The sequence below is a fragment of the Lampetra planeri genome, chromosome 20, assembly GCF_965212315.1.
Source record: "Lampetra planeri chromosome 20, kcLamPlan1.2.h2, whole genome shotgun sequence".
Taxonomy (NCBI): domain Eukaryota; kingdom Metazoa; phylum Chordata; class Hyperoartia; order Petromyzontiformes; family Petromyzontidae; genus Lampetra; species Lampetra planeri.
Genome location: NC_136126.1, coordinates 6,466,631 through 6,493,911, shown reverse-complemented (window position 1 = coordinate 6,493,911; position 27,281 = coordinate 6,466,631). Strand labels below are relative to the sequence as shown.

General features: G+C 42.6%; 1 protein-coding gene across 2 annotated transcripts in view; it reads left to right on the top strand.

Annotated features, from left to right (window-relative positions):
* The window catches only part of LOC144724363 (chloride intracellular channel protein 5-like), a 44,428-nt gene extending 20,358 nt beyond the window's left edge, over nt 1–24,070 (top strand). For both annotated transcript variants that reach the window (XM_078603434.1, XM_078603433.1), the window contains exons 3-6: nt 2,338–2,463; nt 18,958–19,073; nt 19,278–19,444; nt 22,852–24,070. In XM_078603434.1, coding sequence (XP_078459560.1) covers nt 2,338–2,463; nt 18,958–19,073; nt 19,278–19,444; nt 22,852–23,010 — 568 coding nt within the window. In that variant the 3' untranslated portion in view covers nt 23,011–24,070. The remainder of the gene's footprint in view (nt 1–2,337; nt 2,464–18,957; nt 19,074–19,277; nt 19,445–22,851) is intronic.
* Nucleotides 24,071–27,281: the final 3,211 nt, after the last annotated feature.

Here is a 27,281-nt window from a genome sequence, read left to right as displayed (position 1 = left end):
AAGAGCTGGCTTAATATTTGTTTTAAAAATAACCAGTAATGAGCAGGTTTGCTTTAATGGCTGTAGTCTACCTTTATTCTTCCTCCTCGTGTGGCGCATATGACATGAGGGCATATGACATGAGGACGTGTCACCACATTGCGCACACGTTTATGCATGATAGCCACACATGCAGCAGTACAACCCGTGCCTCCTGTATTGGCATTCTATTACCATATTAATATATCTAACAACACACATATAGCCTTAACAGACTGTAGGGCTAAATTATTTTAGCGAGCAGCACCTATTAAGGCTGCCACGGCACGCCAGAGAGTGGTTGGCCAGCACCACGCCCAGCTGCCTGGCTTTGTCTGCCCAACACTGATGCTTACACACCACACCAGGTACTCATTTGAAGCTGAGTCGACCTAGGGGAGACCCAGGATGGGGTCACAAACACCAGTAAGGCACAACTCTCTTAATTCCTTGCATGCTTGTCATGTGACTGCCACATCGCACGTGCAGTACAATGCGCTCAACATTGAGTCAGTCAGTAGCTCAAGAGCTGAACGGTTTGGTCGTTATTCCCACCAACTCAAGAAGATCTTCTTGGTTCTTTCGGTAAAGTCACGTAGAAGGGAAATAATAAAATAATATTATAATAAAATAATATTATTTCCCTTCTACGTGACTTTACCGAAAGAACCAAGAAGATGAATCCCTGCAGTCACGAAAGCTTTAAATCGAAATTTAACTCAAGAAGAGTTTAATATGGTAATGTGACCATCTCAACAAGCAGTAGGGCAAACAAAGAGGCAACTGTGGGTTTTCTCATCGTTTACATAAAGTGTTTTATTTGAATCACCTAAAGCGTCCTAATGTGAGATACACTGGGCCTCAGCCGCCTTGAGTATCACCGATGTTGGAGCACCATGACATTTAATTTAAATGAAGGAAATATGTTCTAGTTGTTAGGAATACAGTACTGTATTACATTAATTCTAGACCAGGGGTCAGCAACCTACGGCTCCGGAGCCGCATGCGGCTCTTTACGGGCTGCTTCTTGACGATATGTACGTATGTACAGTATGTACTCAGATGCACTGCGGCTCTTGAAATACTGAATTTTGTACCGAATTGGAAAGAAATGGCTCTTCTTGTTATTTTGGTTGCCGACCCCTGTTTTAGACACAGCATATTACGTGTACTCTAAATGACAATAAGAACGTGTAGCCCCTTATCAAGCCACTGCTGGATGAAGGCCTCCTCCCTAGGCCGTGTTGGCCATGGGGAATGTTTTCGCCATACTTCTCCATGCTGGTCAGTGTGGGTTGATGAAGGGGGCAGCCAAGGACTGTGCCAGATATCACTGACCATCGATGTGCGTCGTGGCTGGGGACTGGCCTTGGTCTCCAGTTCCAGAGCGCAGTGTGCTAATCACGATGCCATCCTGCAACTGCCACTCTAAATGATGTATTGGTTCATTCCCTAAAGCACATGTATAATCTATTTAAAACAAAAATTAGTTCATATGTTCCCGTTATTACCTGACTTTGGCATCAATAGCCTCCTCAATATATATGTAATGTCATAGGATATTCAATGTCAGTTTAGAAGCTTCATAGACTGGACAGCCTCAGCACTTTTGTGAACTTTGAAATGGAGTGCTTTTATCAATAGAGGTTGAAATCAGTGACCCCTAGCCCTTAACATGAACACACAAGCCGTGGTCCACCTAGCAACCTCAGTCATTAACAAGACTCAGATCACTGAACCAAACGTTTTGTTGTCTCTGCAGTTAATAATTATTAAAGAAAGATAGGTTTGCATTTGTTTATGAAGTTTTAAGATCCATATTGCCATTTCTTGTTAATTGTGGATGGCCCCAGCCTGGTTACCGTGCAAAATAATAACATAAAATTAAATTTGGATCTTAATTTGGCTGATTTTGAACTCTGAGAATTAAAAATATTGGTTTGACTGTCATAGGGCAGGTAAACAGCACTCTGATATGGCAGAGCTGGTGGGAATTTACTGCCCCCCCCCCCAATATCCACATCCCTGAGCCGCTCTATAGCACCACGGCTCTACAAGATATCCGAATGGACTCTTTATTTCATCACATAACGCAATTGGGATGAAATAGGGTGCAAGAGAAAACGACAATGAATATATACACATTAAAATATGTATAGATCGAGAAAAAGCATTTTATTGATGCAATTACACAAAAACACCTTGTGGAAACAACTCAATCAACAGACCAGGCTCCACAGCTGCAAACGCATCGCTTCTCCAGAGTGTTCCCTAAATTCCATACAAATGCCTTCTTGCCCAAAACCTGTGCACCTGCAGGAAGCCAGCGATCCTGCGCTCCCTGGCACCTGGATCCCAGCCTCCCTTCCTGACCTTCAACGGGGACGTCCGCACCGACTTCATCAAGATCGAGGAGTTCCTGGAGGAGACCCTCTGCCCCCCGAGGTGAGCATTCACACACGAGCTGATGATCCACTGCTGGATGAAGGCCCCCCCCCCCCTCCCCCACGCCGTCAGTGTGGGTTGGTGAAGGTGGGTAGGATAGATTTAAACTACTAAACATTTTTTTTTTACCAGGTAATGCCCACTGAGCTATATAGCTCTTTTTTAGAAGTGCCCTGGCTACAAATGATAGTTCAACGACGTGGCTTATCGCGTGGAAATTTATAGCAGCCAAATACTCTAAAGGCATGTTTCTAAATGTGGAGGGAAAAACCAGAGGATCCTGAGAAAAATCCACGCGACAATGGGAAGAATATGCAAACTCCAAATATACAGGCGTCAGGATCGAACGCATAACCTCCTGTATACCAGGCAAGATAGTTAACATCCCACCGATGTTGAGAGCATAAAGGTACAATTACATTATCTTATGCTACCCACCATGTAGCCTCTTAGCATATGGATGGTCACCCATCCTAGCTTTGTCAAGGCTCAAACCTGCTTGGTTTCTCAGATTTCATGAGATTGGGCACGTTCTGATTTTAGGCCAACTGATGAAGATATCCATTCACAATGATCGTATCTTGTAAGGCATTCAAAGTTTACCCTTATATTTCCATTATGTTGCCCCACATTTACGAATTTTACGTAATATTATATGTATAATAGGTAAATATGGGACTAACACCAAGGCAGCGTAGTTTATTTCGCATCTTGTTCTGACAGCCTCTGCCCAGCCCTATGTGTGGGTACAGCTCTGACCCGGTTACTTTTTGAGCTTTGCGTTGTCTTTCTTAGGCCCTAAATGCAAGATCATACATCGAAGTTGCGCAGCCACGTCAATTATGGACCTGTTAAGACACGATGTGGCTCAGAATTTCATGTTGAAACAAAACCCTTTGCAAATATTCCAAAGTAATAAAAGGGCCCACCAAGAAAATAATTCATTCATCTTGTGTAGATGTCGCTGGCTGTTTCAGAGTCCAGAGCAATGAGCCAGAACCGCTGAGGCACTGGGTTAACATCTGGGCAGCCGCCCACGATTAAACTGGCTACCCACGTGCAGTGAGCTCATCGCCCTCAACCTAGTCACCAATTGGCAAAACAAATTTAGCCTTGCGGCTTGTTTGGCTAGATTCCCAGCTCTTAAAATAAAAGTAAAATATTGGTATGACTCCCATGTGAAAGTCTCATTACAAAGAGCATGAGAAAATGCAACTATTACTGTGTAAAGGATAACTAATCCACTTTATTCATTTCTTTGTGATAGGTCCAGTGCAAAATCTCTTTTGCAGGCCATTCTCTGACACGAGGCAAGCTTCTGTGTGCGTTTTCCAAATGGATTATGTTGTCTCATGATGTGATTCCGACACAGCAATCGGAATACATTGGAGGGAAAAAATACAATGACATATTTCTTTCATGTACATTTTGAATCTTCCCACTTAAAACATGTAACAATAATTTTTCAAAAGTACTTATTCAAAAATGTCATTTCTGACTCAGCCATGCAGTTACTAATTAAAGTATACCCACTGTGTATTCAAGTTACCATACATGAACTTCCGCTTCTTGACGAACCAAGACTGCGGTTCTGTCAATGTCTGCAGCCCACCAAACCATGTCCTAATGGCTTCGTCACTTCCCGTTTCCTTTGTGTTCCTTTTGACTCAACACAGACCAGCTGTAATATCGGATATGTGTTATTGTGATTCACCAAAATGGAACATTTTTAGTGCAAGCCACACGTAAAAGGAAAACCACATTTATCAAATCGCTATTTGCTTTGATTACTAAATAATGTGTTCAGTGGAACTGTGTACTATAAACATATTTTACAGCATAACACATGATTTAGTTATGAACATGTACATCATTATCAGCACAAAAAATAATCCTAAGTCAAAAGCATCTGTCCAAATGAAAATGTGACAATGTGGAATCTGGGTGACACTGGAAAACGTGCATTTGCAATATCGCAGAATTCTGTAATCTGAAAAGGAATAGCTGACCGTATATTTCACAGTCAATTGATGCAGAAAATAGTAAGTCCACTGTGCTCAGAATTTCAATATAAAGTATGAAAGTAACCCCCTTACATTACTAAACATATATTGGCAGTTTAGGTAGTTGGATTCCCAGCCATGGCCACTTACATCAGAGCGAGTCATATATAAACCGGTCTTGGGCTCTTACTCGCCGACCCACACTGTAACCAGCTTGGTGGTGTATGGCCAAATGAACCCAATGAGCGGCACAGCTTGGAGAGGTATACACATAGCAGTGGGACTGACAAAAATGTGTAACATCAAGAGTATAATTAAAAAGTATTGTTCAGAATGCTGCTGAGTGCTATGCGAAATTTGTATTACCCAGGCATGAAAATTATTTATTCATGGTTAGCTCTGCACTGATACCTCCATTGCTGTCAATCCACCACTGGATGAAGACCTCCCCAGACCGTGTGGATCGTGGGAGTTATTTGACAATACTTCACCACACTTGGATAACAATGTAGTCATTTTAAACTATCACTTTCACCACGCGTATATGTTCAGCATATTGAACTGTGCCCTCACGATTTCCTAGCATCATTCATGGTTAAGCAGTGTACACTTATATTTGCGTGACCTTTAATTTAATTATAGGTGTTATTTTAGTGCACAAAATAGCCAGCACAGTTCAATCGTAACATCAAAGTGAAGGTTCAATGGCTTTTGTTGCCAATGTTGCCAGTGAGAACAATCGTCTACAGCAACAGCAATAATTCAGTAGCTGTAACTGACAAGACTCGGGCCAAATTTAAAGGTCACCTGTGAAACCACCCTTGAGATGGAGAATCTCATTTGCGACGGTGTCTATGGTGTAGACACGTAATAGTGCACGCATACAAACAGTTTAAACATGCAAACACGTCTTACATAAACAAACATACATACACGTGTCTACTTGCTAAAGGCAATAGCCTTGTTCACTGCATTTAGCACGCACACTATTCTGCAGTATATTTGTTTTTACACTGCCTGCAAGTTAAATGCTTTTGAGTTAACACAACATTGGAAGCCACCACCCAAAGATCAACAGTGGATAGAACATGTCTAATGATGAACGATGGTAATATCCAGCAGTAGATTGACAAAGCACTGTAACATATATTCCTTACAATGACTAGCTATAGAACCCGTTGCACTGTAATGGAATATACGAGTATTTGGCTGCTATAAATTTACACGTAATAAGCCACTTCGTTGAGCTATCATTTGTGGCCAGATCACTTTCGAAAAAAATCTACATAGCTCAGTGGGCCTTACCTGGTAAAATAAAACATCGTTTTGACAAAGTTTCGTTTAAGGCGACGACTCTTATCACAATCTTGTAATCGGAGCACGAGACAATGTTTATTGTGATGTTTTTCTTTCTATTCTCCATGAATTAAAAAAAATATTCTGGTGAAAGAATTACATTAATAGGCGCACAAATGGCAAATTTAGATAACTCTTAAACGCACCGTGCCAGCCTTCTGCATTTCTTACTTCCACCTTATTATTTCCCTTCTACGTGACTTTACCGAAAGAACCAAGAAGATTAATCCCTGCAGTCACGAAAGCTTTAAATCGAAATATAGTGGCGCTATCTGTTGTCTTTAAAACTGCTTCTTCCACCGTTTCAATTCAAGTCAATGTTCATTTGTTACACGGACAATTCCGTTTAGCCAGTTACCTGGCTAGCTCTGGTGGCTATGGCCGACAGCAGCCAATCGCAACAGAGTTACTGTTGGGGTGTAGAGTAGCCCATCTGTTATTGCAGTCAAACGAAAACCTCACAACATTCCTCAAACAGCCACTACCTGACAACAGACACACACAGTGCGATGCATTTGTAGATAGAAACTGGAGAAAACAACACCTCAATTGAAAGCTTCTGCACGTGTGTTACTCACCAATCTCAATCCACCAATTAAATCTCGTAACGCTCTGCTTCCTACAGCTATGTGAGATACGGACCCGTCGCTTTCACTCTGTTCGACGACCCGTTGAGGAAATGGATGGTCATTAGAGAGCACTGGGGTATCGATAAAAGTGAAGTATCGGAAATGACGGCAGGAAACTTCTTGACGGGTAACACACTTTTTATTAAATCTTGACTTGTCACAATACAACGTGTGGTCTCTATTCTTCCGACGACCCACTTTACTTAACTCGTGTAGACTCTCTCTCTCTGGCTACACTCGGTACTTAACTCGTGTAGACTCTAGGCCTCTGGCTACACACATCACTCGTCTCGTGTAGACCCTATGCCTCTGGCTACACACTCCACTCGTCTCGTGTAGACTCTAGCTCTCTGGCTACACACGTCACTCGTCTCGTGTAGACTCTAGCTCTCTGGCTACACACATCACTCGTCTCGTGTAGACTCTAGCTCTCTGGCTACACACATCACTCGTCTCGTGTAGACTCTAGCTCTCTGGCTACACACATCACTCGTCTCGTGTAGACTCTAGCTCTCTGGCTACACACGTCACTCGTCTCGTGTAGACTCTAGCTCTCTGGCTACACACATCACTCGTCTCGTGTAGACTCTAGCTCTCTGGCTACACACTCCGCATGCTGACACTGCATGCTCCCCCTACACTCCGCCTCTGGGTTACACCGAGTCCGGGTCCTCACAGGACAGCGGGACTGGGTACCGCAGGGCCCTGTCTCTTCCTCTCCGTCTTCAGTCTTCGCTGGATACACTCTCCCCGTGCGCCTGTGCGCATCACCTTATATAGTCCCTCCTCTCGGGAGACGGAGCGGATGCGGACCTCGATGCGAGCATCGCTCCTTAGTGAACCAATCACGACGCGCTATCTCTACGATCCGCTTTCCCCCAGCGCGTGTTTCCACTCATCACCCAATCACGCCGCGCTGCCACCCGATCACTCCCACACCAGCGCGTCACCGGCACCCAGCCAATCAGCACCACACAACACACGATCCCGCGCTGACCCCTGATCCCTCACCGTCAGCGCGCGTCACCACACACACATCCAATCCCGACGCGCTGGCACCTGATCGCTACCCCAGCGCGTATCGCCACTACAAAAGCATGAAGGAATCACCCCCTGTTGCAGTGCGAATGATTTGGCGATGCCGCTGCATTGGAAGTGTGGTGCAACCAAGCACAATTAACAACAACAACAACACAAAATCAACAATCTTAATTTTAGAACTTTCGTGACTGCAGGAATTATTATTTGGTTCTTTCGGTTAAGTCACGTCTAAAGATAAAATAATAAATTAAATTAAATAATAGAATACGACGTTTCGATTGCAACACAAGCAATCATCATCAGGTATAATGAAATAGCGACATAAAATCTAACCAGAAAACTATAGACAGACATATTACCAGACAGATATCACCAAGATACATAGCGGGAGCAACACAGGTAACAGAGAGGGGTGATCGTCTCTGTGGGGTGGCCTTAAATAGACAGGGGGGGGCGGAGGCAGAGAGAAGGAAGGGGGGTTAGAGAAAAAATTTGCATATCAATGAGTGGTCAACAGACGTGGTGCTGCACGGCAAGTAAGCCTGAAATTAGCCGTGCAGCACCACGTCTGTTGACCACTCATTGATATGCAAATTTTTTCTCTAACCCCCCTTCCTTCTCTCTGCCTCTGCCCCCCCCCCCTGTCTATTTAAGGCCACCCCACAGAGACGATCACCCCTCTCTGTTACCTGTGTTGCTCCCGCTATGTATCTTGGTGATATCTGTCTGCTAATATGTCTGTCTATAGTTTTCTGGTTAGATTTTATGTCGCTATTTCATTATACCTGATGATGATTGTTTGTGTTGCAATCGAAACGTCGTATTCTATTATTTAATTTAATTTATTATTTTATCTTTAGACTTGACTTAACCGAAAGAACCAAATAACAAAATCAACACATTCGTCAGCGACAATGTCACCTTACAATGGAAACATGTGATAGGCGACGTTTCGGGCGATGTCCTTTCTTCGTAAGCACGTGAGAATATACACAGCTGTGCCGAGGTCTGGCTCAATAAACACTCGTGTAGATTGCAGCCTGAGCATGACAGGCGTGCCACTCGGAACGATCAATAACGGCGATGCAAGCGGCGATATCGGCTCCCGTTCGTGGACATACCACTCGTGTTTACCTTGGTGCAGAAAGAATTGGGTGAATTTGAGTTGAGGTGGTTGAGAAAGTAGCGTCTTTTATTCCAGATTCGGGGCTTCATATTTACTGGTCAATGCTGGTTGTGAAATGTTGGGGTGTGCAGGTGGAGTTCAGATATCGCTCGCCACTGATGTTAGTTAGCCTTGGCTGGGAATCCAAACAACTGTATCACCACTACCCTCATTAAATGCCTCGATTATATCTGTCAAATATGTGATACATTGGTTATACCTCAATAGGCAATTTTGGCAACGAAAGCATGTTGATACGTGCATTCACCACATCACATACTTACATTAATTTTAACTTAATTCTGCTGTTTAGAATGGATTAGCATTCTTTTGAGACTTTAAGACTTTATCATGCAAAAGCATGCAAACGCGCGATCAACGATCAGTGTAAACATTCGAGGGACTTTAAACATCAGAATTATTTGTTTTATTTTTCATACGTAAAAAGTATGATAAAGGTCATAATCACATTAGCATTTTAATATGGCACATTATCCATTACGAGCGTGAACCAGAAGTTAAACATGGCAACAAAAAAATATGTATATTTGATTTGTTACAAAAAATATATTTCCTAAATTATAAACGGCATGTACAAAAATAGACCGCGAACAACATTTGCGTCCTGCCCACTGCGAAACCGCAGCGTGGCTGAGCAAAAAAAAAACTGGCTTTGCACGTTCGTCCCCCTCGTGCGAGTGGCACAACATCGGGGGAGCAATGTGATGTTGGGTGGGGGTGCAGCAGCACGTGCAGCGATTACTCATTGTGTGTTATGTACATTGGCGAGGTGTTGTCCCACAGTATTGCCTACCCGGCAAGTGACGTTCCAAATGTATCCGCGGCTTTTAACGAAACGGCGCAAAGACTGAGACAGAAGCATGGGCGGGGGGGAGCGTGAGCTGGGGGGGGGCATGTGGCGGTGGGGGGGCATTTGCGGGGGGGGGGGAGCGTGAGCGGGGGGGGCATGGGCGGAGGGGAGCATGGGCGGGGGGACCCGGGAGGGGGGGTAAGGGGGCACGGGGGGTAAGGGGGAGGGGGGGACGCCTCGCCCAAACTGGACACCTTTAACACGCTGCTGTGTGCGCCTGATGATGCTCGTTGTAATTACTGCCGAAACGTCAGACTCGAATTGTAAACGTTCTGGGTTTTACTCTCCAACAGAACCGGCGCGTGCTGTCCTAGTAGCGAATTGCCACGTTGTGTTTATGTGACAAACCTTTACTAATTGACTGTGTCGGTGGTGGCGGGTTTAACGACACATTTATGTTCTATTATGGACACCTTCATAAACAAAATTCAGTAGTTTACAAATAAGATGAAAAAAATAACTCAATTATATGCAACCGCGATTCCTTATGCGAGCGACAAAGCGAACCCTTGCACAGATCCTCCAAATACAGAAGTCAAACTTTGCCTACGGACAGAAGTAACCCAATGCGGAGCGGCTGAATGGAAACAATTCATGTTGATATTGTACAGGCTGCTCCAATGTCTAAACAAATTGTAATTCAAACACACGGACTGCGCGCGCACACACACACACTGGAATGGCCACGTATCTCGGATTTCAGTGCAAACGGGGCTGCCGAGCTCGCAAAGCGCCAACCCGCGGGACATCGCGGGTCGCCGGTGTTTCACTCAGGTTGGCCACGTTACGGCACCAAAGAATCTTCTTGGTTCTTTCGGTAAAGTCACGTAGAAGGGAAGTAATAAAATAATAAAAATAAAACATAAAATAAAATTATTGTATTATATTACTTTATTATATTATTTTATTTTATTATATTATTTTATTACGTTTTATTTTTATTATTGTATTACTTCCCTTCTACGTGACTTTACCGAAAGAACCAAGAAGATGAATCCCTGCAGTCACGAAAGCTTTAAATCGAAATTTAGGCACCAAAGAAGTTCAGCGTACAGCATGTACACGAACGTACGTGCATCGTACGTAGGTGCATCGCAGCGTTCGTGCCCGCGACCAGATGAGACTCGATCACGCGCACCCCACCTCAACTGCTTTCTGTTGTAGTCGTTGTACACATTTGGGCAAAGGCCATCAACGACGCGCTCACGTGCAAGGATAATAAACCAGACAGAGGATGAACTTCACGATCAAACAGGAGCGGAGGGCAGTGATGGTTAAATTGCCGTGAAAGAAGCCCCCAAGCTCAGTATCTTAATTGCATCCAGGGAAAGAGGGATGTTACGGCAGAAGGCTCCTTTTAAGTCTCAGACAGGCTTGTCATTTCACGTGAGTTTTGCCTCCACCTCCCTTCTATTGCGGAGACAATTATAGCCCTGGTTGTTGTAGGCTATGCGAGGAGGAGAAGAAATGGACTCAAAAAAGCGTGCCCTGTCATTGAAAAAGTTCCCCAACAAACAAAAAAACTGCGCTGTTCGCAAGGGGCAATTGCATCTGGTTCCCTGAAGGTCTGTTAAATATTTTCATGACATGTTAACTAACGTTCCGCTCCCCGTTGAAGACATCACAATTATGTTCAAAGCGAACGGTGAAATTAATCATGGTGTCTGCTAATACTTAAGTGGAGTCTAACAGGATTTCTGATTTTGCCAAATTTCCCTACTTGATAAGTAAAATGTGTTTTTCAGCCGCGGACGCTGTCTGGATACCACTGTTGATGAGATGTAACCTTCTTCTTCTTGGTTCTTTCGGTAAAGTCACGTAGAATGGAAATAATAAAATAATAAAAATAAAACATATTAAATTATATATAATATACTTCTTTTATTATGTTTTATTTTGCAGGGATTCATCTTCTTGGTTCTTTCAGTAAAGTCACGTAGAATGGAAATAATAAAATAATAAAACATAATAAAATAAATATATTATATATATTTTTTATCATGCTTTCTTTTAAATTTCCATTCTAATAATAAAATAAATATATTAAATATATATATATATTTTCCCATTCTACGTGACTTTACCGAAAGAACCAAGAAGATGAATCCCTGCAAAATAAAACATAATAAAAGAAGTATATTATATATAATTTAATGTTTTATTTTTATTATTTTATTATTTCCATTCTACGTGACTTTACCGAAAGAACCAATAAGATGAATCCCTGCAGTCACGAAAGCTTCAAATCGAAATGTAACCTTCTATCAGCTTCTATGGCTTATTTCCCCCCTTCCTTTGCTATTCTCTCCTCATCTATTTCCCTCCATCACAGCCAGGGATCATTTAGAAAAAAACTACCAACTTGTACTTTATTACTCACTAGCGGTGAATACCCGGTGTTGCCCGGGCGAAAAAGGCAGACACACACATGTAGTTACACACACAAATCGACTGACACACACACATAGAGCTACACACACATATTGACTCACACATACATACATAAAGAGGCCAGTGACTTTTTAATTGGATGTGTCCGGTACGTTCCAAATTTAGACACAATATGCCACATACTTAATCCAAACGCCACCACACCCTTCCATCACTAAGGCGACTCCGACATTTTAAAACGTGGCTATTCTGAACCCTGTGAGTAACCAGCTATCATCGATAAAGCAACTTTGGCTTCTCTGACGTAAATCAATGCTGAAATAAACTAAGGGAGAAACAATGTGGCCCTGCCCTGCCTTGCCCAGCCCCTGCCTATCCCCTGCCCCTCCCATAGGCTACAGAGTTTCTTACTACGATTGACTCTTTTTATATTACCAATGAAAGCCCATCGAGCTATAGCAGCTCTTTTTCAGTAGCGACCCGGACAAAAATGAAAGCTCAATGAAGTGGCTTATCGCATTTTTTCGAAATGCGGAGGGAAAAACCGGAGGACCCGGTGAAAAATCCAAATATACAGCAGGCATCAGGGTCGGGAACGAACCCACGACCTCCTGTACATCAGGCGAGGTAGTTAACATGTTACCATCATGGGCCATGTAAGTAGGAAAGCAATCACGAGTTATCATAAGTCATAACAAATCATGATCAAGAAGCAACACTATTTCCTAATAATACAGTATCTACATGTAATATCACAAGTTATTTGGTGACTAAAAAGTTGTAGCTATAATGAGAAGAAATGCTGAATCATGTAAAAAAATATATATTGTATGAATACTTTACATAAGTGTCCTATTGTGGTGGATAAGCTGAGGATCAAACCTTGTGGACTCGGAACATTGCCAGGTGGCTAAGACGTCTACCGATTGGCCAATTACCTTGGGCAGCACTTTTGATGTCGACGTTCACTTCATTGGAATCCAGTACAACCGGTGTGGGGACATTGGCCTGACAATTAACTCCATCACAGAGCCTCAAATACATACAGAGATTCATATACTGTACGTACAGATATTCAAGTTTCGTAGTTTTGTCATTTTCTTATTGGCGCAGCAATCCGCGTGCTGCACTATGAACCCGGCGTGCCGAGTTTTTGATTCGCAGCCACGGCTAACATCATTGGCAAGTGATGTCTAAAGCGGTTTTGGGATCCCACTTGACCAATCCGCACTGGTCAGCCGAGGGAAGTATGATCATATAACCCCATTACTGATACGGCATGTGGAGGGAGCCCTTTATCCAGCAGTGGATTAGTAGAAGGTTTGAAAATTACTATTATTTCCTCGTGAAAAAATGTGAATGGATGACTAATGACTAAAACGCCTCTTGATATTTACGGGAAATGAACATTATATGCAGTGCTGAACAACAGCTTATTCCACTTTGGTAGTATCAACACTTCAGTTAGTGTCAGTGGGCATGCCCCAAACTTTACATTAATGAACCACTTGGTACTTAATGATGAATTGATTCTTTAATTAAAAATAGGTTTATTATACTCTTTGGGTCTTTCGGTAAAGTCACTTTCATTAATTAATTTTGCCTTTGACATTTTTATGCAAATTATGGTGATAACAATTATTTACTACGTGTGCAATTCATATTCAAATTTATACAGCAAAGTTAAGTTAATGGGCCTGTGAAACTGTAAAAACTGTAAAAACAAGGCTAAAAATAGAAATCGTATTAACCACACCACTGGCATCTCTTAGTTTCCATCATATATAAGCCCTGTGAGCAGTAGTTCTGTTCACACTCTAACACACTAACTAGTGTGCCGAACTCGTAACTAATTGGCATGTTCTGTTTACGTGACAAACCTTACGAATCTGCTGTGTCGGGTGGCGGCTTTAACGAGACATTTATATTGACGTGATCTAACCCCCCAAAAAAACCTCTATCGAATAATATTGGTCACGTGTTGAACAGTAGTCTTGCGCTTAGTACAGATCAGGAGCCAAAATTAAAGGGGTGCTCCAGAACTCCCTCTAGTGAAGGCCCTTTGGCCAGCAGTGCCGTGAGCGAGCAATTTCAGGGCTGCACCTTTACCCATTCATGAGCAAGAGCAACAGGAGAAGTTGGCGCTTAGGGTGAAGATAGGCAGATGGCTCGCCGGCACGGGGCAGGCCCTCGCCGCAGCTCTGAGATAGTGTCCAAGCGTGTGCGGTTGCACAACCGACCCCGCCACACGCGCACTTCTCACATTGGCGCTTCAAAACCATTTGCCCAAAAATGGGACTATTGGTACCACCAACGGTGGCACATGCTAAGGATTTTTTTCTGGAAAAATGCTATCTCTCGATCACGTGTTTGTTCGATTGCAAGGCCACTGTGGTAGCTTTTCGTGAGAAATATGTTGTTTCAGAAGAGTGTTCGGCTGCTATAAATGTCCATGATAAGCCACATAATTAAAGCTATCATTTTTGGCCAGGTTGCTACTTAAAAAGACCCTTACTTGGTAAAATAAAAATAGTTTCTAGTCTTTTTCATCGGTATAGCAGTACATTCTTTTTTATTTAATATATAGAGCATAATGTTTAGGGGAAATAAAAAAACATTAAACATCCGTGGAATATGAAAATATATAGGAAGTGTGTCCATAAAGCAGGTGGTATATTTTTGACACACTCTCTGCCCACATTGGGTGGATACTGCTGATGGTGGGTATGAGCAACAATCGCCACGCCAGGTGGTACTGACCAATCACCCTTGGTTCGTGGGCTAAACTGAGCTGTTGGCCCTGGTAACAGAGGCTGTCACTCTGGGTGTGGCTCACTAGAGCCCTTCAAAGCGTTCTTGAGTCACACTCTGATGCCCGACAGTCGCACAGCTGACGCCAAGTGCGCCCAATACTTTGTAGTTTTCACGTCTCGGCAGCACGGGAACACAACAAACCCCATCTCGTGGTGCCATGTAAAACCACAATTTACAACGCCGTCGTTATTATGACAAATAATGCGTGCAAATTTGTTGCCACGGCCACAGACGTGATCACAATAGAACTCTCGCATCACGTGTGCTGCATGCTTCAACTTACTTGACCTCTGATTCTGAAAGGGGTGCAATATATAAAGGTCAAGGATCAAACGTTTCACTTCGTTTTATTTCAAGAAGTCAACAAGCAGCAAGTGGGAGTGGTTCTTAAATTCAGGGGTGACTCGTTTTAGCGGAACGTGGGTTAGAAAGTAGCCTCTAACTAGCTACGCTTTATGCTATGAGGTTAGTTCAGAAAAATAAAACAGTTATTTTCATAATGCCAATTGTTTATCTGGCAAAGACTCAAGGCTGCCTTTCACGAGCGTCCTCCTGCATTGGAATGTTTGTCGAATACGACGAATGAGTGTTTTGATTTCGTGAGGAAGAAGCCACAAAGGGGTGCAACTCAACGCCTGCCACCCCCTGGCCACCCCACAGCCCTATGCCATGCCAACAAAACTTGCCAAACGCCAGTGGTGATCCACACACATACTGTAGGTGCACAAACCCTTGCTTGGCTTCTGAGATCTGATGAGATCGGGCAGATTCTAGGGGGTGAATGGGCCACGGACAAAGTTGAAGCACTGTTTATACAAGCTATAATATAAGACAAAACTAAGTAAAGGCCATGTGTTGGGCAAATGAAATCGTGTGTATATTTCAAAGCCACATTATAATCAGAAAATGTGGTTACATTTTCCTTAATTTTTTTAACTAAAACACAGTTAACCGGCGGTCAAGTAACTTCACTTACTCTACTTTTGTGCGACAAGAGAGAGTCGTGGGAACAGGAGAAAGTGACGGTCTTGAGACTGGACTTAGAAACACGGGCAGAAAGGCAGCAGTGCAGATGGTCAGCGGGAGGGAGTTCCAGAGCTGGAGGTACCAGATGGGAAGAAGCAACGTCCCACAGGATGAAGGCTGACTCGGGGATTCAACAAACGGCCTTGATCGGTGGTGAGGAGGGCATGTGAAGCAGCCTAGAGTGAGGTAAGAGGGGAGAGAATTTGAATATCCACAGATGATCAAATAACAAGCACTACAACTACATCGAGATCAAACTAAGAGTGAAAAATGCATAATTTAAACATACAAAGTTGCATTTGTTACAATAAAGGGGTGGATTAAACGACTTATATATGGACACATTGTATGTCTGAGAGCTGCAAGTATGAGTGTAGCGCTTAGCGCACTGCGCTATGGACCCGAATACCCCAAGTTCAATTCCCACTTACGACCAATGTACAGTGGGGAATATTTGAATTGCTCATGGGCCTCCCCCTAGGTAGACTCAGCCTCATAGTGAGTGAGTCTGTGGTGCAGTGGGTTCAACGTTAACACGGGGGGGGGGGTAGGTGAGGCGGCTAGGGGTGGTTCCGTGGCAAACATCCCCATTGTGTGTCGTCCCGGCCTGCATAGGTGCTCGCTAACAGCACTTGCCCCAACAGCCTTTTAAATCCATAATAGAGGTTTTTTTGTTTGGGTTAGATCGCGTAAATCTATAAATGTGTCGTTAAAACCCGCCACCACCTGACACAGCCAACTAGTAAGGGTCGTCACGTAAACAGAACGTGCCAATTCGTCACTAGTACAGCACACCGGTGTGTTGGAGAGCCAAGCCACAACATTTACATTTTAAATGATATACTGGGGGTCTTGGTGTGTAGCATAACATGCAATGCATATTGCTATCTGTTTATTTAATCTCATGTTTTATTAAAGTGATGATAGGCAGCTATAGGACAGTAATGTATTATCCTGTACTCTTTACCGAAAAGGGAATTTTTAATGCGTTCGGTCAATTTCAGTGCACTAGAATTTTGACACATCGCGCCTCGCCCGTCGCCCCCACTGATGTCCTCTTCACCCCCCCCTCCCCCAATTTGTGCCAGGTACTACTGACTCTATTGTATGTAGGGTGTGTAGGCATATATTTCTTGTGGTACAAGAAATGTCTTTTTTGCGGGGAATTAAGAACGAATTTGGGGGGGTCGACAATTTTTGTAAACCTGTTGGATAAACTTTTAACCCCCACATCTCGGGGGGAGGGGGTGGGGTCCACTTTCTATAACTTTTTTTGTTTCAGGCTTTCTGAAAGGCTCTTTCAATGCAGTTGACGGACAAACGGAACGCCAGGATTTTATAATGGATAATGAGTATTGGGCTGTTTTCAAGAATATGCCCCTGTTTCTAGGCTGGGCACATTTTTTTGTATATAAAACCCCAAAAATGTGTTTGTGAATAACGTTGAAGCAGCTTACACAACAAGTTGCGCCACAAATACAGTAAGGGCAGTATAGTGCCCACCCTTTCTCACAACGACCCTCTCATGGTGCGGCACATTCTAGCGTATGGATGGATTCATGATTGTCATTTAACATTATCTACATTTTACCTTTAAGGCAATACTTTGATAGCCATGGGTTTCAAAAGCCGGGGACAGTATCCTCTGCATTATCCTTTATAATGCCCCCCCACCCACCCAGTCTAGCAGATGATGCAGCAGCCACACAATAGGCATTAGATGGACCAGCTTTTGACGATGTCACAAAGCCATGCACAATGGCTTTGTGACAACAAAGGACAAATAAGAGGAAATGTAACGATTCATGTTCCACGGATGTGCATTAGCGGCCACGCTCCGTCAGACCAAATGCTGCACGTGCTTGCTCCAAATTGGTCACTTAGCTGATTGCGTACTTGCTGTCATCACACATATTATTTGCAACATTCTAAATGGGAATGTTTTCAGCAGATGCAAGATGTAGTTATAACAGATATATTTCTGAATACTGCAGCAGTAATGTGGCATTTGTACGTGATTAATATATTATGATTGGCAATTACATGAAGCACTGTATACTCATTTTTCAAAACTACTGCCATTGCAAAAACAAACAAAACGACGTGTTTTTGTGATGCCATTAGTTTTAACAATGAATGTAGAATTTTATATTATACATCTTTTGTTTTACTTGCCAGCACAACAACAGCAAACAAAAAACATCAAAAACAAACAGCTTTTAGTTTAGAGGAGAGCATCTATGAAAAAAAGAATAAACCGGGCAAACGTGTTGGCATCGCACGGTACTTCGCAGTTGCAATGCCCCGTGGAGATGACACAGATAATCCGTCTTGACTAAAAGCTCCGTAGAGTGAAAATGAAATTGTTCACAAGGTCCTGAATCAGCCGCTCAGTGTCCTCGTCGGGATTACTGCCTCGAAGGGTTAAAATGCTGCCCTTGGCATCTTGTAATTGAAAATGCAACACTGTACACCATATGAAATGTGCTCATCCATTAATCACATCTCGCGAAAGCTTTTGATTATTTATTAAACAAGCCGCCAAATAGCGCATATGTGCGTCATTTTTATGGCACGCAAGGGGCACAAATGGCTGGAAAAACGCATTACACGTGGCATCAAACATTTATAAAAGGGACTTACAATAAGGGAGCAATTCCCATGGTGCAATGTGTATTCCTTGCATGATATAGAGTAGTTGTGTTGTTTTAGTACAAGACCCAAGGGGATTTTAAAAAATATTGTGTTGCATTTGTTTTTTTTCAAATGGCTAAATTATTCAAAGGTAAGATATATTCGTAATGAAAACCAGGGGTGTAATGGTTCCCTACTCGGCAGTTCAATGCAATGTTCAGATTAAGGTGCAACAATTCCATGCAAGAACAGACACTTTTTTGCATCTCTTTTTTACCATCATATTTTTATTGTTTCTCGTTGGTCTCATTTATACAATTTTGTTCTCTCCATTTGCCTAAATGTAAGAGATTCGCATATCATCCACGTGTAAATATCATACATTGAAAAATGCCGATTACTCAAGTGTGATTCGGTATATTGTGAGCCTTGAGAAATTAATTTTAATCAATACATCAAAGGATCTTTACGCCTTTAATGAAAGCCTTTATTAGGCCACGGAATTCGAATGTCTTATTTTTTGCATTCACACCAATCTAATGCAATGCGTCGTTTACTCTACAGGTACCCAAGCCTGGGCGTCAAATATCAGTCGTCCTACAAGGCAGGGGCTGATGTATTCTCCAGGTTCTCGGCGTACATCAAAAACTCCAGCGCCACGGACAACGGCTCTGACAACTGTGAGTGCCCAGGGCTCAGTTTCACTTCTTAAACATTAATGGAGTTTATTTTTTATTTTTATATAACAGTCGACACTTGTCTTACTCACTCGAGACAACAGAATGTGTTTTTTGTTGTTGTTGGCGCATTCATCGCTGAATTATTGATACCGCACGACAACATAACACGAATGTCCCCCCGATACGGAAACGCTTTCTGCGCAGACCTGATGAAGAACCTCCTGAAGGCGATGAAGCGGCTCGACGATTACTTGAAGGAGCCGCTGCCGTACGAGGAAAACAGCAGCGACGTGACCGAGCGAAAGTTCCTGGACGGGAACCAGCTGACGCTCGCCGACTGTGACCTCCTGCCCAAACTCCACATCGTCAAGGTGAGCCGCCGGGCGGTGTTCGCTTTGCTAACGAAACCAGCGATGGAAATGTTCACCGATAATTATTATATATATTTTATTTGAGCCGACGTTGACTATTGAGTGGATGATAAGCATCAAGAATGACGGCTATTGTACAGCGTGGTCCAGATGTCTTGTGATCACCCCTATTTAATTCTCTAAAACGTAATATTTTTGCATGCATACCAATGGGTGTGTCATGCAATGGAAGCAATTTAAAATAAGTAATATTTTTAAATACTTTTTTTAAAAACACGCTTTAATGAAATGTACCGTACTAGTAATGGCAGAACTCCACGACTCCAGGAAGTGGCCCCGAAGCTTGCCATAACGTAAGGGACCGTAGTGATTTACAGCCAACGTCAGTTGAGCGTGGACAATTAGACCCAAGCCGAAACATGACATATAAAAAACAATTTATTAAAATATATGTTTTTTCTTTTTTATGATAGAATATAGTATTGTCATCAGTATGACATAAGTATACCAAGTTTACAGTCGATACTACATTGGGAAGTGGGTAAAAATTGAGTTACAAGATTTGAGGATACGACAACAACAACAGACAGAGTGAATTGATAAAAAGCGTGTAATAAATAAAAATGTTAGGAGGCAATTAATTGCGTGTCACAAGACATCTGGACCACCCTTTGTAGATGGTTGCCCACCATAGGCCAAAGCCTTACTGCACTGTGATGAGACAAACATTTACGAGGCTGAATGAAGGTGCAGACGAAGATAATTTATCAACTATATGAGAGACTCTGGTGCAATGAGGAAGATCAAATGTTTTTTTTATTTGTAAATGAATATCAAATAGATTTACTAAGTTCACTGATTGGACAACCTGCTCGATGTGGTTGGGAGAGGGAAAATTTCGTGGCTCCCACACCAACCTTTATATAACTGAAGGTGAACTACATTCTTGACTGCTTTAGTCGACTAGATAAATAGAATGACTAAATAACGTTAACCTGACAACAGCCACAGGCCGTTGTCAAGTAGACGAAGGCTATGACTAAACAAACAGATGCTGTCTTCATCTTCTTGTTTCTTTCGGTAAAGTCACGTAGAAGGGATATAATAAAATAATAAAAATAAAACATAATAAAATACAGATGCTGACTAAAGTCACACCGGAGCCAGGGACCTTTGGTTGAGTCTGGCAGAACTCAACCCGTATCGTTTGTGGAGGTAGCTTGGCATCTCGGATGTCAGAGCACTGAGCCGGAACTGCTGAGATCCTGAGTTTGTATCCAGGTAACCACCTGTGAATCAAACAGGGTTCTCAATTGTAATGCGTTGCTGGTCTCATTCCCATCACCAATGAATTTGGCTGGACTCCAGCTCTGAGCTCTTTCCCTACACAATGCATGGCCTAGCAGTGAGAACTCAAAAAAAGCTAAATGAATACCACACACTAATATACAAAATAATGTTCACGATTGATTTACACGTCTTGTATATCTAGACAACCGTGATTGACTGGCTAAACATCAATTAGAATGACGTTCGAGAACTGATAGGAAGCTGAAAGTTTTGCATAAGTACAATTGAGTGCTTATAAATAGAAACATCCAAACTCCACAATGTTTGGATTTTCCCTGCCAACAACTATGGCCAGGAGGATGGTTAATTCAGAGCACAGGTTCAGCATTGAGTTAGACATCGCTTTAGGTCGCGTGCTAAACACTTACAAATGTGTAGTGGGTTCCACGGAGGCACACACTTGAACTTGGAGGCAACATGTTTATTCTCACACCCCAACAGGGTGACTACATAAACATACACTCGTTAACTAGACCACAACGGGGTAGCTACATAACCGGGGACCGAGGATCGAAAAGACGTAGCATCGATGGGTTCCATTCCAACAGACAGCCCCGATTGCTCTTGGGACCTCCCTTTTATGCCCCTGAGCGTGGCCTGCCTCCGCCCTCGGCCACGCCGCCTTCTAGATCCTACTAGAAGGTTCTGGGCGAAACATCACGTGTCCCTCTCGCCACCTTTTGGCCCCCCTCATTATCCTGTCCTGGTCACGTGCCCTCTCGGGCTCACCTAGACCAGGGGTCGGCAACCTACGGCTCCGGAGCCGCATGCGGCTCTTTACGAGCTGCTTCTTGACGATGAGTACGTATGTACTCAGATGCATTGCGGCTCTTGAAATACTGAATTTTGTACCGAATTGGAAAGAAATGGCTCTTCTTGTTATTTTGGTTGCCGACCCCTGACCTAGACTGTCACGTCCTCAACTGCTCTCTCTCTCTGACTGTCACCAGAACCATGCCCCCTAGGGCCCCCTTCCATGCCATACGTACTCTGGTGCCAGAGAGAGGCTATAACACGCACAGTTGCACTCTTCTCTCAGTAGCTGGCGCTGAACGCCGTAGTGACCCAATATATGTCACTACAAATGTACAATCCTATTATTACTGAAGCAACTAATTTGTCTCCCGTGGAGTGTGACGTGAACTGAGATAGAATGCAGGAGAATATCCCATTACAGATTACTATTGAATAATATTCGTGGTTTCCTATTTTAGAAAATGGGAGGGCCTTCGGATGCAATTCATAAAATGTTTTGTGGTAACATTGAAAATAATATATAAGAATACAAGGTTCTGGTTATATTTGGTTTAGAGAGTCTACATTTCATGGATTCCCTGACTTCACCACTCACGCAGACCTATCAATAATGCACTCAGTAATTCACACCAATATTTGGTGACCAGTCCTAAGTGCTTTTGCTAAACGCCATAAACTGTATTATAGCAGCTTCTGAAATATTCTAGAATATATTCCCAAATCCAGTCGATATGTAAAAAACCTGTAAAATTTTACTAAACGTGATGTAAGAATATAAAACAACGTATAACCTAACAGAAGTGGTTGCTTGACTATATTATGGATGAAGCCTTGGTGTCATGGTTAGCACACTGAACATGTAATCTAGAGGTCACCGGTTAAGTCTCCTGGCGCAGCAGTTGAAACGATGGGCGAGTTTCTTAAGACTCGCACCTCTGTCCACTCAGCAGTATAAACGTCACGTGTGATGGGGTAAAATCTGGGAGCTCCCACCTCCTCCGGCATAAAAGAGGACAAATATTCTCGAGAGAAGCTCTCCAGAGCTCCCTCGAGTGGAGGCCCTTCCACCAGGAGTGGCGTTAGCAAGTAATTGCAGGGCTGCACCTTTACGATCAAGATAACCAGAATGACAAGACACCCATTTTCTGAACAGTTAATCTTTTCTTTCAGCAACAAACAAAAAAACTGCCAGAAGGCACCAAGTCTCATTCAGCCGTTCAGTTAACGACTGGGCAAGTGCAACGAGCGGGTCTTGTCCAATTTCCTTCACACCCAACAATTCCGCATGCCGCTCTTCACAGGTGGTGTGCAAGCGCTACAGAGGCTTTGACTTTCCGGAGCAGCTGACGGGCATCTGGCGCTACCTGAAGAACGCGTACGCCCAGGACGAGTTCATGCGCACCTGCCCGGCGGACCGCGAGATCGAGCTCGCTTACGCCGAGGTGTGCCGCAGGAAGTGAGGCCAGGGCCCTGTCCAGTGGCTAAACCCCAACACCGCCCCCCCTCCCCTCATCTGCCGCACAGCCACCAAAGCACTTGGGATTGATACCCGTCCTGGCATTCCCAGCATCGTCCTCTATTTTGAGGTGCACCATCTTAGGGAAGTCTTCCCGGAATATGAAAAGTCCCAGCTTTTTTGTAAGTTGTGTAGGAATTATAATAACAATACTATTACTACTACACCACCGAAGACAATGCATTTACACGTCGTATTGTAGTTCTCACATCGTCCGGTATTGTGAGACATTCTTCTGCTTCCCATGACATGCAAGTGGTGGCAACCGCGCCCAGTGCCAGTGTCCCATCTGGGGCGAGTGCTTCTCGCAAGCTGTGGACAGTAAAGGCAAACTTGCATCCCTCTCTATGTCAGCGGCTCGGAGGGTTCAGCAGAGTTACTTTTGGTACCCCCCTCCTGCTAATGCCCGTTGCTGAAGATGATGGTCTGTATTTCGATTTAAAGCTTTCGTGACTGCAGGGATTCATCTTCTTGGTTCTTTCGGTAAAGTCACGTAGAATGGAAATAATAAAATAATAAAAATAAAACATAATAAAATAATTCTCACGACGTTTCGGCTGCTTGCGTTGTGGCCGAAATGTCATGAGAATTATTTTATTATTTTTATTTTTATTATTTTATTATTTCCATTCTACATGACTTTACCGAAAGAACCTAGAAGATGATGGTCTGTGTTGTCTCTTGCTTAGCACCGGCTGTAGCTGTGGGAATCGAAGCAGACCCTAAAGATCGCAAACAGTATTTTTCTGAAAAATGACTTTCAAACGTTCTCTTTTAATATAAGCTTTAACATGAATCACCTGTACATATGTTATACCTCCTACACATATAAATTATATAGATATATATTGTGCTTACAAGATGAGTTTTAATGCATCTTTTTACATAAGTACTTCAATGGTCATAAGGTGAATCTGAGGTTGTGTAATGTGGCATGCACAGGTTTATTCGGAATGACCGCATTATTAGTTCTAGCACTAATGAATAAATACATTTTAAATGTTCATGTGACATCATTGATTTTGTACATCTAATTATTTGATTGTAATTTAGTAGTTGGCAAAAAACACTTTGTATCTATTTAGGTACGGCAAATTAATGTCCATACAGATTCCAGGTATGACCTTGCATTCTTTAGGGATGCACAGCAAATCCGATTAGGTAACGGTAATGAACTCATTCCAGGTTTAGAATGAAGATTCCTCTACCAGACAAAAGGCAAGACCTTCAATAACCTACACCGTACAATCGCCTTATCGGCTTCAACAATTTAAACGTATGTGTAATTTGCTTAATTACTTACTTAATGGAGGAACTTGCAAAAACTACACCAACTTTCTCCTGAAGCCCTCTCGTGGCCAGCAGACCTCGACATTGGCATTCAGCTCTTGAACATATTGCCACACGCAAAAATAGAATAGAATTTACTTATTTATGAAAGTAAGTGAAACATATGTGTTTGGGGCATCGCATAAGCGCATATTCCTGTCATATGTTACGAGTGATTTTATTGTACAGTTTAATATGAATTGTTTTTAAAAGCTTTATGGAAAAACACTCCACAAGTGCTAAAGACTGTTTAACATCATCTTATATAATGTCGTACTCTGGAGATGATATCTTCAACCAGTTATAGATGCCTCACATGCATGCAGATAGATACTTTCTAGCCCATTGATATTGATAATGGTTAAATTGGTAATTAATGGTAAAAAAAAACAAATTCATATTACCACATGTATGACATCCTTATACTTGTTTTTTTAGAAGTGCTCACACACTCAAAACTTTGTATTACAATACTGCTCTTCACAACTATCTTCAAATAAGACTTGCAACAATGAAACATCAAGCTGTGATTCACAATTGGTTTTTGGGCCAAAGTGTGTCACACTCACGCGATCTGACCAACAAATCTATGATGAATCGAACATTAGTCGCAGAAGTCTGCGTCTTAAAGGAAACACGGCCGTTGATGATAATGTTATTGAGTCCTCGTTTTTTTCTTGTTAAGTCTTGGATGTGTGTTTATTATATGCTTAACTAAAAGGTGTCTGTTTTGATGGCTCTTTTTTCTATGTTACCTAGTTCGTTATCGAATGTCACAGCAAGACTACAATTGAATGTCTTCCTTTGTAGCACATTAGGGGCCGCAGTGGCACATTTGTACACCAAGCCATACATAATAAGTGGAGGCCCCAAAGTGGTGGTTAAAGAACTCCTCTTATCCGTGATCAGACGTGGTCGACGAAAGTTGTGGATCCTATTATCCGCGGAGTCATCTGCGAATTTACTTCACGAATTATATGAGTTTCCGTGGATCCTACAGTCCCATGAATAATAGGAGTTGCGGACAATACAGTCGCGGCTAATAGGAGTTCTGTAAATGTAATGGTGCTACTAAAGCAATTACAAGAGTTGTGAATTCAGTCCGTTATTCCTAAACACTTTAGAGAAAAAAAAATGTCATATGCTCAGGAGCACATGCATTAAGTTGATGCGCTCATTAGAAACTATACCAACTCAACATGGTGATGAACATCGTCCGCATGCATACACTTTAGGGGAAAAAAGCTAAACTTCTTGAAAATGCTTGCACTCCACAAAACCTTTGTGTGGAAAGTGCAAGCAAAAGCTGCCATCGTGGAATCGACCAGTGGCTGCCAGCCTGTGGTCTGTGGACCACTGAAGATCTCCAAGTCCATGGGAGGTGTTACCCGGAACCGTAGCCGATACGGTGTTTGGGAGTAATTTTGTTGTTGGTGCACGGTGGGTCCGCAAACACATGTTTTGAGGATTGACAGTGGTGGCGTTCGCATTTAGAAATGTTGGGAATGGACTAATCGCATCGATCCATGTGAATTGCTGCTTGTGTTTTTTTATTTCTGGAACACCGCACGACCCTTTGTTTCTCAGCCAATATCGGGAAAGCGTGCATTGGAGGGCCTTATTCTCTTTCGGTCATATTCATGAGATGTCGTTCAAGAATGTACAGGCACAAACCAAAATGAAAACTTTGTCACGATCGGTGTGACTTCATTGTTAGAGACCAGTCAGGTGTCGTTAAAGTTGTTCTCTTGAACTAATTGGCGACAATCTGAACTGCATTTCTGAACACATTCAATCAGCATCGGACCAAATCCCGCAGCGCATGTGCCCAATCTCATCCTATCTCAGAATTTATAAGCAGGGTTGAGCCTGGATAGTGCTTGGATGGGTGACCACCACACATTACAAAAATATGGTGTGGGCTGTTGTCAGCAGAGGACAGTACAGAAAAATCCATGGTATTGTGCTATCCTCACAAAGTCTATCCTCTCCTACTGCACCAACCCGAACTGACCAGCGTGGTGAAGTATGGTCAAGCAACCCTAACGTTACAAATGACATATGGGGACTATGTACGCAGACAAAAAAATATAGTCTTCAAAAAATGGCTCAGAAGTGGTTGTACATTATGGTGTCAGATCGTTATACTTTTTTATTAAAACGTTTCACCTGGATGATCCCTTGAGATGGAATATCTCGTTTTCAAAGGTGCCCATGGTGTTAAATGACACATATATAGCAAACAAGTAAACACGTAATATATACCTTAAGCAGAGTACATCCACCCACCCCACACTGCCCCCGTATAAAAATTATATTTCATTGTCTATTTATTTATTTTTATATACCATTGACTTCACAAATGGGCTTTACACAAAATGCTTCTCAGCTGCCAATGATATCTCTCCCTCCAGGTGTTCCTTTACTCAAGGAAAGGTTGTTTTTTGTGCAAAGCCATTGGAACTGAAAGGTCCATTGATCACACTGAAGTCTATTAATCATTACGGTTTGTTATTAATGTTTTATTTAATGTTTATATTCGCACTTTTAAAATTAAACGATAAGATGTTTTATTATTATTATTCATAAGAGAATGGCCGGTTTACCGTCCAGTTTACGTGAGCTCAGCAGTGACGTAACATCAACTCTAACAGTTGATTGATACTTTACAGTTAATGTCCATGCATATATTACAATACACAAAGTTGTTACGTCATCTGTCAGGCTTGTGCAAATTGGGACTCGTAAAAGCGTGCCATGGTTAATGCATGTAGTCTCTGAGAAAACAAATATATAGTTCATCATCCTTCACTACCCTCACGGACTGTCGCTTAGTTTTCAGACATTTCTTGCACGTTTACAGAAATAACCTGGTTTTACATCATG